A 17860-nucleotide genomic window follows, 5' to 3' on the forward strand; every position below is an offset into this window, starting at 1 on the left:
CAACTCTACTGTTTCCAATTTTTAAAATAACTAAATAATCTTAAAATATAATTATTTAAAAGAACATGTTTTCTTAAAAAAAGCTGTTCTAACCATTTCAGCCATAGAAAAATTTACTTTCAAGATTAGAAACAGTAGAGTTCTAGGGAATATTTTTCCGGATAAAATAAGCAGTCATTTATTAAAAAGCAATCATTTTTCGAAATTTGGTAAGAAGCGATGGTCAGAAAAAATGTAATTGCAAAAAGCATGGTTAAAACTAATGTTTTTTCGTTGTGAATTTTAACATTTTTATAAAAAAAATGTTTTTTATTTAAAATGACATCAGTTATAATATTTTTATTTTTAAAATCACAGAAATTTTTTTTCTCCAGATATCTGACTTTTGGCACGAAAACTACCTTAAGAATTTAAATTATATCATCAGTCGCTTATTATGAAAGAAAAAACGTTTTTTCATGAAAAAGGTGTTAAATTGATCGATTTGAGCCATAGATTTTCGTTAAACTTGGAAACAGTAGCGTTTTACGAAATTTGTTTTCCGAAAAAAAACCCATCATTTATTAATATTCAACTATTTAAAAAAAAATAATCATAAAAGATAAAAGCAAAAAACCAATTTGTAAAAAACATTGTTAAAATAATCTTTTGTAAGCTTAAAAATGTTTTCAATAAAAATAATGCTTTTTATTTGAAACATCATCTGTAATAATATTTTGATTAAAAAATCGTACAAAAATATTTTTTTCAGAGATCTGATTTTCCGCAAAACTATATTAATTTGATTTTTATCAAAAAATGAGTTTTTTTTAGCCAAGCTTTAAAAATTTCTGAAATTTTAAGCGTAAGGTCAAACGATTGTATTTTCTTTAATTAATTTTTAATTATTAAAAATTATAATCTCTGTTAATTATTGATCTGATTCATCGGTATTTAATATCGATAACAAATGTATAAATACTCTAATTTGTTTTAGAAGAAAACTAAACGGCTTAAATAGTACGGATTTATTTTCTAATGATTGGTACTAAATATTGATATTAAATAACAATTAAAAAATAATTTCAGTACACACTGGAAATCCTGGAATCATTTGAACTAAAAGTAACTTTTAAAATTACCAGTATTCAGAGAACATTTTCAAGATGTAGTTGAATTTAGTTAAAATTTTATAAGTCAGTACAATAATTTCGGAAAGAACGACTCATTAACTAAATATAATCTTTTACTTTGAGCAAAATATTCAGGGATTCTCAATTAGAGAATATGAACAAATAATGGTGGTTGCGTATAATTCTAATTTGTGAATAATTTTAAAAGAGGATTGGCAAATATGATCATTCGTTTTTAAATAATTGTTGGTCGAATCTGACTATATAAAAATTTGAGAGAGATTCTCCGATTTTTTTAAATCAGCACTTCCTTGATATTTGTATAAAATATTGGACTGAAAAAATAATAAATGAAGAGGAATGTTCCAGATTTACTACGTCAATCAAAATATTTATATTATCAAAAAATAACTTTATCTATCTTTTTTAGTTATGTAGAGAAAAGTAGTCATAATAAAAAATCTGTACTCAAATACCCGGAAAAAATAAAGCGTTTAACCAGAATATTTTAAATTTTAGTTTTACCTAAAATCATTAGAATAATCAAATTAAGACGACGCTCCCTTCAATAAAAGTTTCTTCTTCACCAATCCTCTTTTAAATCAACTAAGCGACTCAATAACGCCACTAAATGTACAATTGAATCACTCACGTAAGCGCTGGCATTATCTAATACTATTTTTCTCCACTTGAACAGGGTATTGAACCCAACTCTCCAAAAACTCAACTATCCCAAGACTGACCATACTAAAAACCACAAAATCACTATCGCGCACTTTCGACCCAAGAACAACGAACACTCATTTAATATCAGTCACTAGAACGGAGAGTCACCTCTACCATCTTCGACTTTCCAAAAATTGTACCACTCGGTGCGTAGTACCGGGGTCTCTGAGACCCCAGAATTGTGTATCAAACCCTAAACTATCACCAACACTCTAACTTATTTTCAGAAAATAACAACCTGCTGTAGGTTGTCGATAAGGTCACCGAGTCCTTGATGTTGTCTCTTATCAATTGGTTGGTGTTACAGAGCCGTGAGTCCATAATCAGATTTTATGGTTGGTGGTACTGGAACTGAAAGTCCAGGAGGACTCGTGGCTGGAGCCAAGGGACTTATGCTTCCAGAACCCATATGTCCCATCGGACCTCCAGAACCGTCCATCATCCCCCCTATGTGATGATGACTCAGCTGTGCCTGAAGGTGGGCCAACGGATGAGGATGACCTTGAAAACCAGGGTGCGAAGCATGAGGATGCGGAAGTCCAGAATTGACGCCATGAACATCCGCCATATCGAGACCAATGCTACCATCGAGACTACTCTCCATACCACTGGAAGGAGAATTGTTGTTGTTTTTCCGTTGACTGTTGTTGTTCCCGCTTCCGGATTTGGCTCGTGCATTTGATGTCTTGGTGGATTTGGCTGGTTGGGACTGACCGTTGGCGTTTTTTCTACGAACATTCTTTGTGTTGGGGAGCTTATTGTCCTTCTTCCACTTCATCCGCCGATTCTGGAACCAAATCTTAATTTGACGTTCAGAAAGGACCAAGGTGTGAGCGATTTCGATCCGCCGCCGCCTTGTCAGGTATCGATTGTAATGAAACTCTTTTTCTAGTTCGAGGATCTGGTGCCTTGTGTAAGCTGTCCTCTGGCGTTTAGGTTCCATGCCGGGTGTGTAGGAGCCATTAGCTAAAACAGAAAGAGAGCTGATTCTTAATTTTGTGAACTGATTCCCCGAAAAAATTATAATACACAATTTCGTACAATTAGGACCATTTTCTAATTTTTAATTCCTCTTATTGGATAATCCAACTTAAACTTGGAAATTTTTATATTAGATTCGGATTCTGCGACCCCAGAAACTTGATAATACTAATTTGAATGGTAATAGGATCACTAATGGAAGTGATGAGAGATTATATAACATCTCGAACAATATTTTTTCAAAATATTTGTTTTCATCAGCTGAAACTGTTTTTCATTAATTCAAAAGTTCAAATTACAATGAGCTTCTGCAAAAATTTTATTAGTATTTGAAATTTAAAGTTTCAATACTTCATAGTAAAAGCTTTGTTTCGAAAGGATATATTTATAATTGTAGTCAAGTGGCTCTTGATTAAGTATGACACGAGGTCTCTCAATTAGATGTTGGTGAAATAAGAGCACAGTATCTAAATGGCTGGTATGAATGGTCGTGACTAAGATGTCATGAGAATTTAGGCTGAGTTACGTTGTATGTAATTGCAATAATTGTAGAGGAAGAAAGAAGTTGGAGCTGGTTACATTTTTTGAATGGACAGACTTAGCTTAAGATCAAAGTGATCTTCCGCTTCTTTGTACCTATATGTACCTTGTTATAACACTTATGTGAACAAGGAAATCTGCATGGAAAAAAATTTAACTGCATGTCAATATATAATATATATCTTAACTCATTCTTATTTAGTTTAGTCTCTACCAGTTTCATACGCGAAGTAAATTTTTTTAATGCATGTTAAAATTGCTAACGTTCTGGTTTGACAGCTGGGGAAAAAGATATTACCTAAGAATTTTTCCCTTCTTTGTCGTATTGAGTGAAACGTATTGGCATGCGAAGTTTTTTTCTTCTCATTCTCTCTTATTTCTGTCTATTTAGTATTCATTAATTCACCATGCCCATAACTATAATGCGTTGACTTATGTACGGATATTATTACAAACTGTGCTCATTTGAAAATCATGAATATTAATATTTGATTAATTGTAAAGATATTAATATAGGATGCACGTTTAGTTCAGTTGAAATATTTAAGATGGTAAAATATATACCGATTATAAAGTTGAATATAAAATAAAGGATGCAGATGAAAATATACCTTTGAAGAAAATTATATGAGAAACAATTTTTTCATTGTGAAAGAAGTTGTATTTTTAAAATTGAAATGTAAATTCATCTCAGCTGATTGACTAAGATACAATCGATGCACATTATCGTTCTTGAATGGAAATGGAAATTGAAATCGATTCGAGGCGCAAGTTGACAAAGAAACGCCTTTACTAGAGAAATAATTAATAGTCTCTAGAAAATGAATAAACTATCGATTATTGAAAAAAGGTAGACGACCATTTTAATCATTTTTCTTTCGATTGCTTTATAATATCGATATTATCCCAAATATTCGAAACAAAATTGGATGAGTCCACAATTCCAAAAACCATTGGAGCTAGAATTATACTGGAATTATTTTGAAATGATACTGGAATTATATGTGTGTATTCAATTTAAATTGCAATCCTAGTATGCTAAACCCATATATTTACCTTCAAAATGACAGTGATCACAAAGCTTAACTTCATCAGCTATGGAAGGTTTTTCACAAACATGACATTATTTCATCATTAGTTATATTTACCTCACTTCTAAACTCTAATGTGGACTAATTGCAGTCAAGAAATATTGAAATTTCATTATAATTATTATTATATAACAGAATGAATCAGTGAAGCTTCAAAAATAAGAAGATTTTGCATGTATGTATTGTAATCGCAAAAAAAGACAATTTTTTCCAAAATATCAATGTTTGAAAAATGATATTTATGACATTTTGGAACGCTATCTCTCAATTAACCTTAATTATATGTACTGATGTGTTTATAAATAGCTGTCCTATTTAAATTCGCATCATCATTATAACCCTTGTCGATGAAGAAGCAAATTATTTCTTCATGTGATAGTTATCGATATTTCCATTGTTTTTTAGAAATAGGAGCTTATGGTTACTTAACTTAAAATATATTTGATAAATAAAAATACACATGAAATATATATATACTGCTTACACATTCTCTACGCTATTTAAAGCGGGTCAATAATAACTGGTTCAAGCAGGAAGCGTTACGTCCTCCTGTAACTTCAGTTTTGCTTCGTCAACTTCTCCTGCATTAATTTTATTGTTTAAAATAGAACGGAAACTGAACTGACCGATACTCGTTTTGAAAAGCAATTAAATTAATTTTTCCAGATACTCAAGTTTAGCAAATGTAGGTAAGAGACAAATGCATAATGAATACAACCATAGTACTTTACAGCGATATCTTCATAACAAATAAAGTAGCATTCTCATTTAATATCACACACACGCTTATAGAAATTATGTAAATATTCTATAATATAACCCACATCCTCTTCGTTAATTTAGCATCAGGAAATTCGTATAACCTCTTTTTTAAAAACGAAATTCTTTTTCCTAATTAGACTTAAACTTGTTTAAAACGGATCGGCTGTCACCAGGAGTGTTTTTAATCAGCTTGAAGAAGTACAGCAGCTGAGTCCGGAATTTCGAAATAATCAGTAGCCGATAGGTGAATCGATAAAGTGTCAAAAATGAACTGACCAGAAGGCTACTGAACTGGACTAATATCGCGATCGTCCTATCTCTTCCCGTGTTCGAGGGTAAAGTAGTCGTGCTTGTTTTGGTCTTTTTGGTCTTTTTGGTCTTTTGAAAAGATGGACCTGGTGGTCCGTGTGACTCTACGAGTAGTGTGACAGTGAGTATCGGACAAGATAGAAAGATGAATACAAAACATGAATTGGTCGCTCATCCATCCTCATCAATGCCGATTACCGTTAGTAAACAATAAAAGTGAAACTGATATCGTCTCAAAATATGTTAGTCACTGCAAGAAATGTGGAATATTCGACTGAGACTGATCATTTCCGGTTTATCTCGAAAGAGGACCCAACAGAAATTTTAGATTTGGCGTATCAATGAATTATAAATAGAAGGATATGTTAGACGGAAATATTTGTGTGGAGGTAAAAGGAAATTTGTGTTCCTATCTATCATTCATAAAAGTATTTTTAGTTTCAGTATATATAGGTAAATATTTCTCGTCTTTAAGATTTTTGTCAAGTGAGTTAAAATTTTTAGTTAGAGGCATATGGTTTTGATACCATCTAAAGACATTTGGTCTGCAAAGCCTTCGAAATTTAAAGAAAAAATATTTAACTAATGAATTATTATTCATTATATATTTGTTTATCTATTGAATTATTTAATATAAAATCGATTATATTATTTTATTTTTGGGTTGAATTAGAAGCCTTGAAGATTTGTAAATGTACATTGAAAAACACATCAATTTACAAAAGACAAAATTAAATAAATTTCTGTTTTGAAAGCTCTGAGTTTTAAGTATGCTGGAATTAAAAAATTAACCAATTTTGCGTTCACATTAAAAAAATAAATCTATGCATTAAAATGTCACATGTTTTTGACATATATCTTCAAAATTCTTTAAATGGTCTATCTTGAATGTTATCTTAAAAATGGACTAGGCGTCTGAAACGTGTAGACGACAATTAATTATTCATGCGAATCATGAAAGATTTTTTACATTACATTACAATACAAAAAAAGATTGTGTAATGATTAAAATAGAATACGAGTTTATACTGCTAACAATTTAATTCAAGGGCGTGAAACACTCTGAATTATCCGAAACAATTTTTCCATAAGAAAATATTTTTCAAAAATATCAGAGATGCTCTAATATTTAATTTTATTAAATAATACAGAAATATTATTAAACGAAATAATGGGATCAGTAATTAGGGCAATTAATTTTTTTATACCATTTATTCAAATCCCGAATTTACCTGGCTAGATTTTAGAAAAAAAAACTGATGAAATTTCGGATTTGGTACAACAATTTTCATATTTTCAGTTCAAATTAATCCTCAGGAACATTAAGAAATAAAATAGGAATACAAACATTTTTTTCTCCTAAAAGTGCTCAATTTCAGAAATATTATTATAGATTTTAAATAAATTTGTTTTTTCATAATATATTGATAAATATTTACTTCCTAAAATAGAAAATATGCTAGATTTTAATTGCATATCATATTAAACATTTTAGTGTATTGCAGTAAACTATAACATAACTAGTAAAATTATTATTTGAGGTATTTAAATATTTCCTACTCGTAAAAATACAATAAAATTTATTTATTAAACTAGGAAATCATAAAATTTAGACAAAACTGAATTTTGTGTGTTTCTAAATTATCTTTGTCCAGTTGACTTTAAAAAGCTTTTCTACATTTGAGGGTTTTTACTGGAAAAATACACTAGAAAAAAATTTGAAAATTCAAGGAATCGAAAAAACTTATGCCGGAAGTTAAAAAAATTTTTAACATTTTTTTAAATATTATTTTCTGTTTTATTTTTACCAGTAGAAAGCTCTCGGACATAGAAAATATTTTTAAAGAAAGCTGGAAAAAGATGATGAGCAAAAAAATTTTTTTATAAACAAAAGTAAATAAAACATAAATGTCTTTCAGTTTCAGCTGAAATAAGATAATTTACTGAGTTTGCATTTATGATACTCAGTTCGATCAAATTTTTTTCTAATTCATTTTTACCAGTGCAAAGGCTACAGAAAGCTTTAAAAATTCTCTCGACATTCTTTCTGCAGATTTTAAAATTGATCTATGAATCAATTAAAAATAAATTATCGCTTAAAGAACATTGATTAAAAAAGTTGCTTGAAGTTCTAAGCGTTCAAATGAACGAATTTTTTTGCTGTTGACTTTACAATAAAAAAGTGATAAAATGTTGGTTTAATTATTTTGGAAATAATTTATTATTGGAACAGAGTTATAATGCATATTTTAAATTACAGTTGGAACAATATTTATGGGAAAATCGAGGAAAAATAGGCGAAAGTTGAAGGCGTTTATCAATCGATACCAAATTAATTATACATTTCCAGGGTCTTTGTACACTAAACTATTCCACATAGTTACATTTTCGATTTCCATAATTTCCTTTTTCCGACCCACCCCACTGAACATATTAATCATTATAATTTGGTATAGGATATTCCCTTAGGCCAAATAGAAATTAATTCTTCAAAAGAACACTTGTAAACAATTATTTAATATTTAATATTAAATGTCATCACTTTATATAAATTTTGAAATGATTGAGAACATAAAAACAATTTAAAAAACAAAAAAACAAAAAAACAATAATAGGACACCTCTAAATCATTTCCGTTTTCAGTTTCAATTTAAAAAATTATCTGAATTATTGCCAATAATGGTAATACAAAAGGCGATAATTATATAAGCGTTCAAATGCAATGTAAAATATTTGAGAACATGAAAACAAAACGAATTTTTTTGTTTGGAAGAATTTGTTGCTGAAAGAGGTAAAACTTAGGTTAGTGTGTATTCATTTTCAAAACAAAAATATATATATATATTTTTTCAAATCAACCTAGGATGATTTTCTATTTCGCTAAATCGTTAAATTGTCTAGAAAAATTTGAAATTTTAATTTGTGAAGGAAATACTGAGAAAAAATTATGTTTGGAACTTTCAATTCAATATATTGGAAGTTTCTATCCGAAACGTAGAGTAAGTTCAAATACTTTATATTGAAGTTTCCAAATGCTGATATTAAAATATTAATATATATATAATGAAATGTTGTGGAAGAAAATTTTTATTGAGAAAATCGAAATTCGCATGCACGGAGAATCGAACCCTAACCCCCATGCTCTAAATCGAATGCGTCAAAAATCAATCAAAACAAAAAAAAGTTCTGTTTAAACTTTCCGTTAATGTATTCGAAATTCATTTCCGAGTTAGCAAGATAACGTTTCACTGCACGAAACTGTAATTTTCAAACGCTGGTGTTATAATATTTCCATGCGCGTATTGTAATATTACCACACACGTGATCCAATCTTGCGAAAAAAAGTTTTCAACAATCGAAATTCACAGGCACGGGGAATCGAACCCTCACTCGCCTCTAGACGAGTAAGACACAAATCCCATCGTATGTATTATTTATATAAAAATAATGACGATACCCTTTTTGTCATCTTCGAAAAAAATAATTTCAGATCCAAGAGTGAGTAGAAAGGATTTGACTTGTCACCGATACATGGTAATCTTTAGATCCCAATCGAAGGTAAAGTTTCTGTTTTAGTTGTCGTTACTGAAGGAAGAAAAAATAAAAATAAAAGAAGAAACGAATGTTGGTGGTCCAGAGTCAGACAATTCCGTAGGAAGTTCTAGAACTCGTATAGTAGAAAATCTGTGCGGGCACATTCCATTCCAAAGCTGACCGTGATGTTCGCGGCCCCTCCTGGCTGCTGCGTCCGGCAAGCAGCCATCCAGTATTTGAAGGGGAGATTGCGGCCCCCGACGGCCATGCATGCCAGAGTCCGCTTCAAACCAAGATTCAGGGACCAACCGCAATCCGTAATCAAAGCTAGCTACCACGTCCTCCAACCTCTATTGTCAGTCTATTCGATGCTCACTACTCACTATTACGCTTTGCAGTAAACAAAGAATGGTGAAAGGTGGGGCGAAGTTCATTATTTCATTTCATCGTCAGAGATCACATTCTAATGTCAATAGAATAATTTTTCAATGAATAAGACAATTATCTATGATAACCATGAGATTCTTGAAACAATTCAGATCAAAATGTGTACAAGAAAGTTGATCTTCAACCAAATAGTTGAATTTACAAGCAAGAAAGGAAAATTCTTAATAAAAAATGTAATTGTTGATAGATAAGCGTTTATTTTTCAACCTGCTGGCCTTATGAAAGAAAAAGCCTTATAAAATAACATTCATCCACAACTTTTTTCTATAAGAGCGCTCGCTCTTATCGCTTTGCCTTCCTCGCTTCGCCTCACCTTTCACTTTCTCGTTTTGCCTCGCATTGCCAAACTCTAACTTGTAGTAGGTGATATTTGAACAGAATAAGATCGGATTTTTAACAGTTTTATTTTTAATAAAAAAGATACCATTTTTTATAAAAGAGACGAATTTTCTACAAAAAAATTTATTTTTTAACCTGACTGCATATTTTTAACAAAAAAGTTTATTTTTCGCCAAATAATAACTAAAAAAAGAATTTTTCAACTAAAATTATGAATCATAAAAAATTACTTTTAAACAAAAAAGTTCCACTCCTTAAACCATGTAGTTTAATTGTTAAACAAAAACATGAATTCGCATAAAAAAATGTAATATTTGATATTTCAATTCATACGAATTCTCCAAGAAGACTCATTTTCTACCAAAAAAAGGAATTTTCAACTAAAATAGTGAATCTTTAAGAACCAAAAAAAAACTAATTTTGAACAGACTAGTTCAAGTCTAAAACCAGTCATTGCATTTTCAACGAAAAAACATAAATTCTTAACACAAAATTTAATGGTTGATACTTCAATTTAAAAACATTTAAATTTTAAATAAATAGCAGTTAAATTCACAGAAAAAAAAATGAAAAAAATGTCTAATCCTCAGTCAAAAACATGAATTATCGATCAAGAAGATTAATTTTCTGCCAAAAAAGACGAAACTTCAACAAAATAGTTACATTTTCTAAAAGAGATAGTATTGTAACTAAAATTATGAATCTTCAAACAAAAAAGTGTCTTTTTTAAAAAGTATTTTGCCTACCAACCAAGTGTTTCAATTTTGAATTTTGATATTAAAACTCAAAAATATTTCATTTTAAGTCAAAAAGAATTGAATTCATTCAAAAAGACGAACTTTCAAAAAAACAAATGAATTCTCAACAAACATTTATTTTATACATTTTATACATGAATGGGCATAATTTTTTTATGATTAATCGACTAATAATATGTTTTATGACTCTTTGATATGATACTTTTTTGTTTATAAAAAATTATATAAATAATAATTATTTTTTGTCAATTTAATATGTCTTATTAAATTTTTTGCTTTCTGTGCTTCTTATAACTTAAAAAAAAATACATTAATTTTAATAAATCATGAATAATTTGTTTTCAAAAACATTTCCGACAACTCTATTATTTCTAATTTTGATAATAGGCCATCAAATATATTTATTTGTTTACACAACCTTTTTGAAAATATTTTAACGATTTCAGACATAGAAAAATTTACTTTCAAAGTTTGAAACAATTCTATTGTACATAAGATTTTTCCGGAAAAAGCTATTATTCGATTATTTTTAAAAATTGGTAAGAAGCGATAGTAAGAAAAAATTAAATTGCCAAAAATTTGGTTAAAATTAATATTTTTTCATGTTTTATCAAGAACAAGAGATTAGAAAAAAATTAATTTATAATGAAACCGAAAATTAAATTTTCAAGAAACTGCAGTGAAATTGAAAATTATTCAATCTGTAGCATTTTTTTCAATCAAGGAAAAATGTTGGCCACTTCACTTTTTTTCATATATCTTGCCCCGTTTTCGAGAAAAAGTATGTATTTCAACGTTTTTAAATAAAAAATTTATATTTTCTTTCAAACACGGTCCTGGCGAAGAAGGCAGAAAACCTAAAGACGGTTTAAAAGTAGCAATGAGCAAAGAATTATTTACTTGATTCTTTTCATTCGTATGTGTTGTGTTAACATCCCAAAATATATTTTTTTATGTTACAGAATTTATTTCATAACAAAAAAAAAAGTTTATTTTATATAATATGCGTATAATAAAAATTTCTTCAGCAATATTTGTGGTTCAAGGAACTATGACGAAATACTGAAATATCTGGAATAATTTTTCCTTGTCCGTTAGGAAATAATTTTAAAGAATATAAAAAAGACTATAATTTTGTACTTTATGAAATAATAAAAAAATAATATTCAATAGCTGGGTAGTAACTTTAATTTAAACAATAAGTTTGTAATATTTTTGTCTCTTAAATTTGTTACCGACTTCATTGAAATAAAAAAAATTAATATCGGGATGTCACGAGATTTTGAAAGAGTTCTTTCAATTTCTGTTTTTCCGTCCGAGCGAACAATTACGAATTTCAAAACTTAATCTAAATGATCTTAAATGTTCAAACACTGATTTAAAAATAGCATTAAATATAGAATTACCTTTTCTAATTATTTATTTCATTTGGTTAAAAATTATATTAAATAAGCTATTTTTGAAATTACTATACTGACAAAAATTTTGTTTTTTATACAAGAAAATTGTATGAATGAAATTCATTTTATTTAATCATTTATTTCAATAAAATAAAATTTATTTGTGTTGAATAAAATTATAATCAAAAAAATTAAATTTATCTAAATTAATTGGAAATTATGTTTAAAATAAACATAAATATGTTTGTCCCTACGCCACAGATATAAAATTGTGTTCAGCAAAGGATTTTTTTATTCAAAAATAGATTTGAATTTACCAAATTTTCTTTTATTCACACAAAATTTGGTAAACTTAAATCCCTGTTTTTTTTTTAAATCAGACAAAGTGATGATTTTGATGATTTAAAACATTTTTTTAATGATGGTTTTAAATCTTTTGGATATTAGTCGGAAATAAGAAAGAACATTTTGTATTTTGTCCAAATACTGACACAAATTGTCAAAATTTTGTTTTAGGCAAAGTGTTTTAGACACATTTTTAACAAAATCGTTTACTTTTAAACTTAAATGATAATAGTTTATATTTCAATTGAAAAAGATTTAAAATCAAAAGCAGTTGAATTCAAACAAAAATATAAATTTGTAACAAAATAGTTGAATCCTTAACCAAAAAAGTTTAATTTTTTGGCACAAATTGCAATTTTAATAAAAAAAGATTGAATTTCTACTAAAAGAGATACAAATTAAAGCCAAAAGACGAATTATTAACGAAGACTCGAATTTTCACCAAGGAAAGATTTTTCAGACAAAGAAAATAAAAATTGCAAACAAATCGTTGAATTTTCAAACCAAATAGTCGAATCCTCTACATAAAAGTTGAATACTTAACCACCAAAATTATAAATTATGAAGGAAAAAGTTAATTTTCAAAAACCTGAAAAGACTGACATTGAAAAAACATTTTTTTTAAATTGCCTGAATGATCCATTTGTTTATATTTTTTAACTGTCATAAAATTGATCTAAAATTAACTAAAATTGTTTGAAATTGGCATGAAATTTTCAATTACAAGGGCGGAAATTAAAGAAAACTAATTTTATTGTCAACAAATGCCCAAATAATACATTTTTTTAATTATATTAAAATTTATATAATTTTATTATATAATTTATATAATTTTATATTGTTTCCATCCTAGGTTCTTACAGAAAAATTATAGAAAAATTGCCATTTGTTTACATATCCATTAATTTATTTGAAAAATTAATAAACAAAATTAAAAATTGGACTTAGCAAATATCTGAAAAATTTTATCAACTTCTTCAAATTTTGTAGGTCCCAAACAATCCAGATTTGTCGGATGTAGCTTATATTTTGAACCAAATGAGTCAATTTTTTCAAATGAAATATTTTTTTTATTACTATTTTTATTTTTAAATAAATAACTTAATTAATCCAATTTTCGATTATAGTTAATTTCAAAGTATCTAAATAGGACAGACAATTAACAGGATGTCGAATATCATTGTTATAAACAAATTATATTAACAAAATAACAACAGCGTAGAAATTTTGCTTGCAAACTCTATTTGTTAATTCATATTGCATGATTTTCTCCACATGGTCATATTTGATCATAAAAATGTGTTCTTTGGTAATAAGTGACAAAGATTAATGATTTCATATTATTTGTTAATTTTATAAACAAATTCTATAAGCAAATGCATATAGTTTGATAATTTATGGTGGAGAAATTAATATTTTTTCTTTCTAATCGTCTTTAAGTAACATAAGTATTGATGTTCAGTGACGAAGAATTGTTCATCGATATTAATTGTTTATTTTACAAACAAATTCTATTAACAAATGCATAGTTTAACTATTTTTGTGCAGAAAGTAATTGTTTTTCATTGTTTAGGCCTTCAAATGATATAAGTGGTGGTTTTTAGTTATGAATAATTGTCATTCGATATTATTTTTTTATTTCATAAACAAATTTTATGAACAAATGCAGTTTGTCCATTTATAGACGGAAAGTAACCGTTTCTTTCTGATCGTCTTCAAATTTATAAAATTGATAATGTTTAGTGATGAAGGCTTCTCTTTCAATATTATTTATTTATATTTTAGGTCAATTTTATAAATAAATGCATAGTTTGGCCGTTTTTAAACCTAAAGTAAACTTTTTTTATTGCCTTAAAATTATATTAGTAGTGATTTTTAAAGATGAGAATTTGTCGACTACTATAATTTGTTTATTTCATAAACAAATGCATAGTTTAGCAATTTTTATCCAAAAAGTAATTTAATTATGAAATAAACAAACAATATTAGAGAAAACGATTGCTTTCTTTCTATAAATGGACAAACTATGCAATTGTTTAAGAAATAAACAAATAATGTCGAATGACAATTCCTCATAACTAAATGCCACTACTTATATAAATTAAAGGCGATAAAAATGAAAAACAATTACTTTTTGCCCGTAAATTGCAAAACTGTGCATTTGTTCATCAAATTTGTTTGTAAAATAAGAAAATATATAAAAGGACAATTTTGCATCAATAAAAATCACCGCATATATATTTTAAAGGCGTTTAGAAAGAAAAGCGGTTTTTTTCTGTCTATAGATAGTCAAACTATTAAATTGTTTATAAAATTTTTTTATAAAATTAAGAAATATTATCGCATAACCAATATTTATTACTTAGTATTACCATTGATATAATTTAACGGTACTTAGTAAGAAAAACGATCACTTTCGGTGAATAAATGCCTAGACTAATGTATTTGTTTATATAATCAGTTTATAAAATAAACAAATTATACCAGACACCAAATTTTCATGATCAAATACGATGTAGATAAAATCAAGGAATTTCAACTTTCAAATATAGATTGCAAGCCAAATTTCAACGATGTTGATATTTTGTTAATATAATTTATTTTTAATAATTAGATTCAATATCCTGTTCATTATTTATATTCTTGAGATACTTCAGCATTAATTTTCTTCAATAATGGGATTCATTAAGTTATTTATTTAAAGATAGAAAATAATAATTTAAAAATGTATCATTTTCGCTCTTTGTTTACTTTAAAAAAAAAGAAGATGATAAAAATGAAAAAATCCAATCTATAGAGGCTTTAATGCAACAATTGCTGATCACTACTAAAAAAATTGAAAACTGGCTAAGAAGTGTAGGCTCTAGGTGATTTTAAATAGTAAAATCCCGATTCAGCCCAATGTGCGCGCCGGTCGTTTTTTCCCCGCCGGTCGCTTTTGCCCCGCCGGTCGCTTCTGCCTCGCCGGTCGGTTATGCCCCGCTCTACTCTACACCTTGCTTCTGTCTAGTTTAGTTTGCCAGTTGCCTATATCGAGGGGAATATTTGCAAGTTAGAATGAGCAGCAGTTTTCATGATCAAAAGGACTCTGGAGTCTAGAATCTATAGATGGGAAGCTGCAAAGCCGAGAGAGCCAATTCCGAGGAGTGTTACACTGCAAAAAATCGTTTTCGAAACCCCTAGTCGAGCCTGTGAGTTTCTCATTGTTAGGGAACACGTGGCGCGAATTGGGATTTGTTGAGGCTTTATCTCAATTTCAGGAAAATCTGAAATTCATGGTTGTATATTGTATCCCGAAAGAAAAATAAATTAGATTCTATGGGGAACTATTAATTATATTCAATTACATGTCTACCGTCTACTGTATAGAGTTCATTTACAGAATCCGAACAGACTAAAGAAAATGTTTTTATGTATCAAATAGTTTTTTGAGTGTCAACATTTTATTTATTTTTTATTTGATGGATATTCTCCTTAAAACTCCTTTTTATTTTCACTGATGCAACAATTTTCAGATTCACAGGGTCGTATAAGTACACTATCAATTTTATGAAAGTATTTTATTTGATTGTAACAAATTTATTTTCAAATATGACAAAGTTGTGTGTAATGTATCCCTTGCGAGGACAATATTGAGTTGATTGAGGAAGAAAAGTTTCACGAAATGGGGACTAGTTCAGAGATATATTCTCTTTGGTTCTAAAAATCTCTAAATTATTTTATGTTGCGTTGGATTTATGAGTTTTTAGAGTTAATTTCAATAGTTTTATTATAATAAATACGTCAAAAAATTAGGGAACCAAATTGTATAGCATAAAAATCAATTGTTTAGTGCATTTTAATATTTTATTTGAAAAAATTACAAAAAACATAAATTTGTCTGCTATTTATTCGTTGCCGAAATATTTTATATCTATTACATCCTTTTTCAACAAACAAAAAAATAAAATTTTTACAGTCTACTAAAATCCTGAAAAAAATTCTCTGACAATTTAAGGTTTTTCTAGGAATTCTATATTATTGCAGATATAACTTTTCATAGAAAACTTGTATTTTTCACTTAAAATTTTAACAGTTTGATAGAAAATTCAACTACTAGGTTGCAAATTAACTTTTTTGTCGAAAATTCATACTGTCAGGTTGAAAATTTAATTCGTTGTTGAAAATTCACCGTTTTCGTTTAAAAATCAATCGCTTTTTGTAGCAATTTAATGCTTTTTGTTTAAAAATGAAATTGGTCGGTAGAAAATTATTATGATTTGGTCTAGGATTCAAGTCTTTTGGTAAAAATGCATCTATTTGGACAAAAAAAAATGTTCTTAAAAATTAATCTTTGGTCAAGAATTCAGCTGTTATGCAGAAAATTCTTTTGTTTCGCTAAAAATTTTAAAAGTTTGGTAGAAAATTCAAACATTGGTTTAAAAATGCAGCAAAGTTTCGATCGAAAATTAAAAATTTTGTAAAAAAATTAATATTTTCGGGTTAAAAATGCAACTATTCGTTGAAAGATTTTCTTTTTCGGCAAAAATTTAATCTTTTTCGGTTGAAATATGTACTACTGCATTTTTTGCTGAAATTAATATTTTTGGTTAAAAATTAATATTTTTTGGTTTAAAATTAATATTTTTTATTAGAATTTCAATACTTGGTTGAAAATGAAACTGAACACTTCGTTAAAAAGCACTTTTTCTGGTCGAAGCTTCATTATTTTAAGTTGAAAATTCATTTTTGTTGTTGAAAATTTAACTTATTGTTAAAAATTCAATTTTTTGTAAAAAAATTAAGCTTTTTGGTTAAAAAGTAAAGTATTAGGTTAAATTCTGAATTCTTCTATTAAAAATTAATGTTTTTTGTAAAGATTCATAACTCTATTTGAAAATCCACCTCTTTGATTAAAAATTTAACTATTTTGTTTATAACTGCTTATTTTTGCTGAGACTCAATTTTCTTCATTGAAAGCAAAACTATTTAAATTTTGATTAAAAATTGATATTTTGAATTGAAAATTGAACTTTTCTACTTAAGAATTAGTCTTATTTTGTTTGAAATGTAATCTTCTGGTATTCAAAATAATCCTTTTTGCTTAAAATGCAACTAACTTGGTTAAAAAGTAATCAATTATGGTTAAGGGTTCAAATACTTAGTTAAAAATGTTATTCTTATTTTTGGTTGAATTTAACTGTTTTTTAATAAAAATTAAAATATTCTATTTTTGAAATATGAATTTCGTTGTGAATTTATTTATATTTTGGTTGAAAACTCAATTACTAGGTTTAAAGTTGAACTGCTTTTTAATCAATTCATTTTGTTCTGTTTTAAAAATGAATTATTTGACATAAAAACTCAACTATTTGGTCGTAAATAAACTTCGGTGTTCAAAATTTGTATTTTCAGATTGAAAATTCAAATACTTTGTAGAAAATTCGCTTTAGTAGCGAATTAATTTTTTGTAATTCATATTTTTTGGCAAATTTATCTTTTTTTTTGGCATTCGTTATTTTAAATTAATTTTGTAT

General features: G+C 27.6%; 1 protein-coding gene across 1 annotated transcript in view; it reads right to left on the reverse strand.

Moving 5' to 3' along the window:
* Positions 1–2139: 2139 nt before the first annotated feature.
* Positions 2140–17860, reverse strand: part of LOC117181689 (homeotic protein deformed) — a 21325-nt gene continuing 5604 nt past the window's right edge. Inside the window, exon 2 of the mRNA XM_033374615.1 lies at positions 2140–2804. Within this exon, the coding sequence (XP_033230506.1) occupies positions 2140–2804 (665 nt within the window). The remainder of the gene's footprint in view (positions 2805–17860) is intronic.

This window comes from Belonocnema kinseyi, chromosome 10 (genome assembly GCF_010883055.1).
Source record: "Belonocnema kinseyi isolate 2016_QV_RU_SX_M_011 chromosome 10, B_treatae_v1, whole genome shotgun sequence".
In the NCBI taxonomy this organism is placed as follows: domain Eukaryota; kingdom Metazoa; phylum Arthropoda; class Insecta; order Hymenoptera; family Cynipidae; genus Belonocnema; species Belonocnema kinseyi.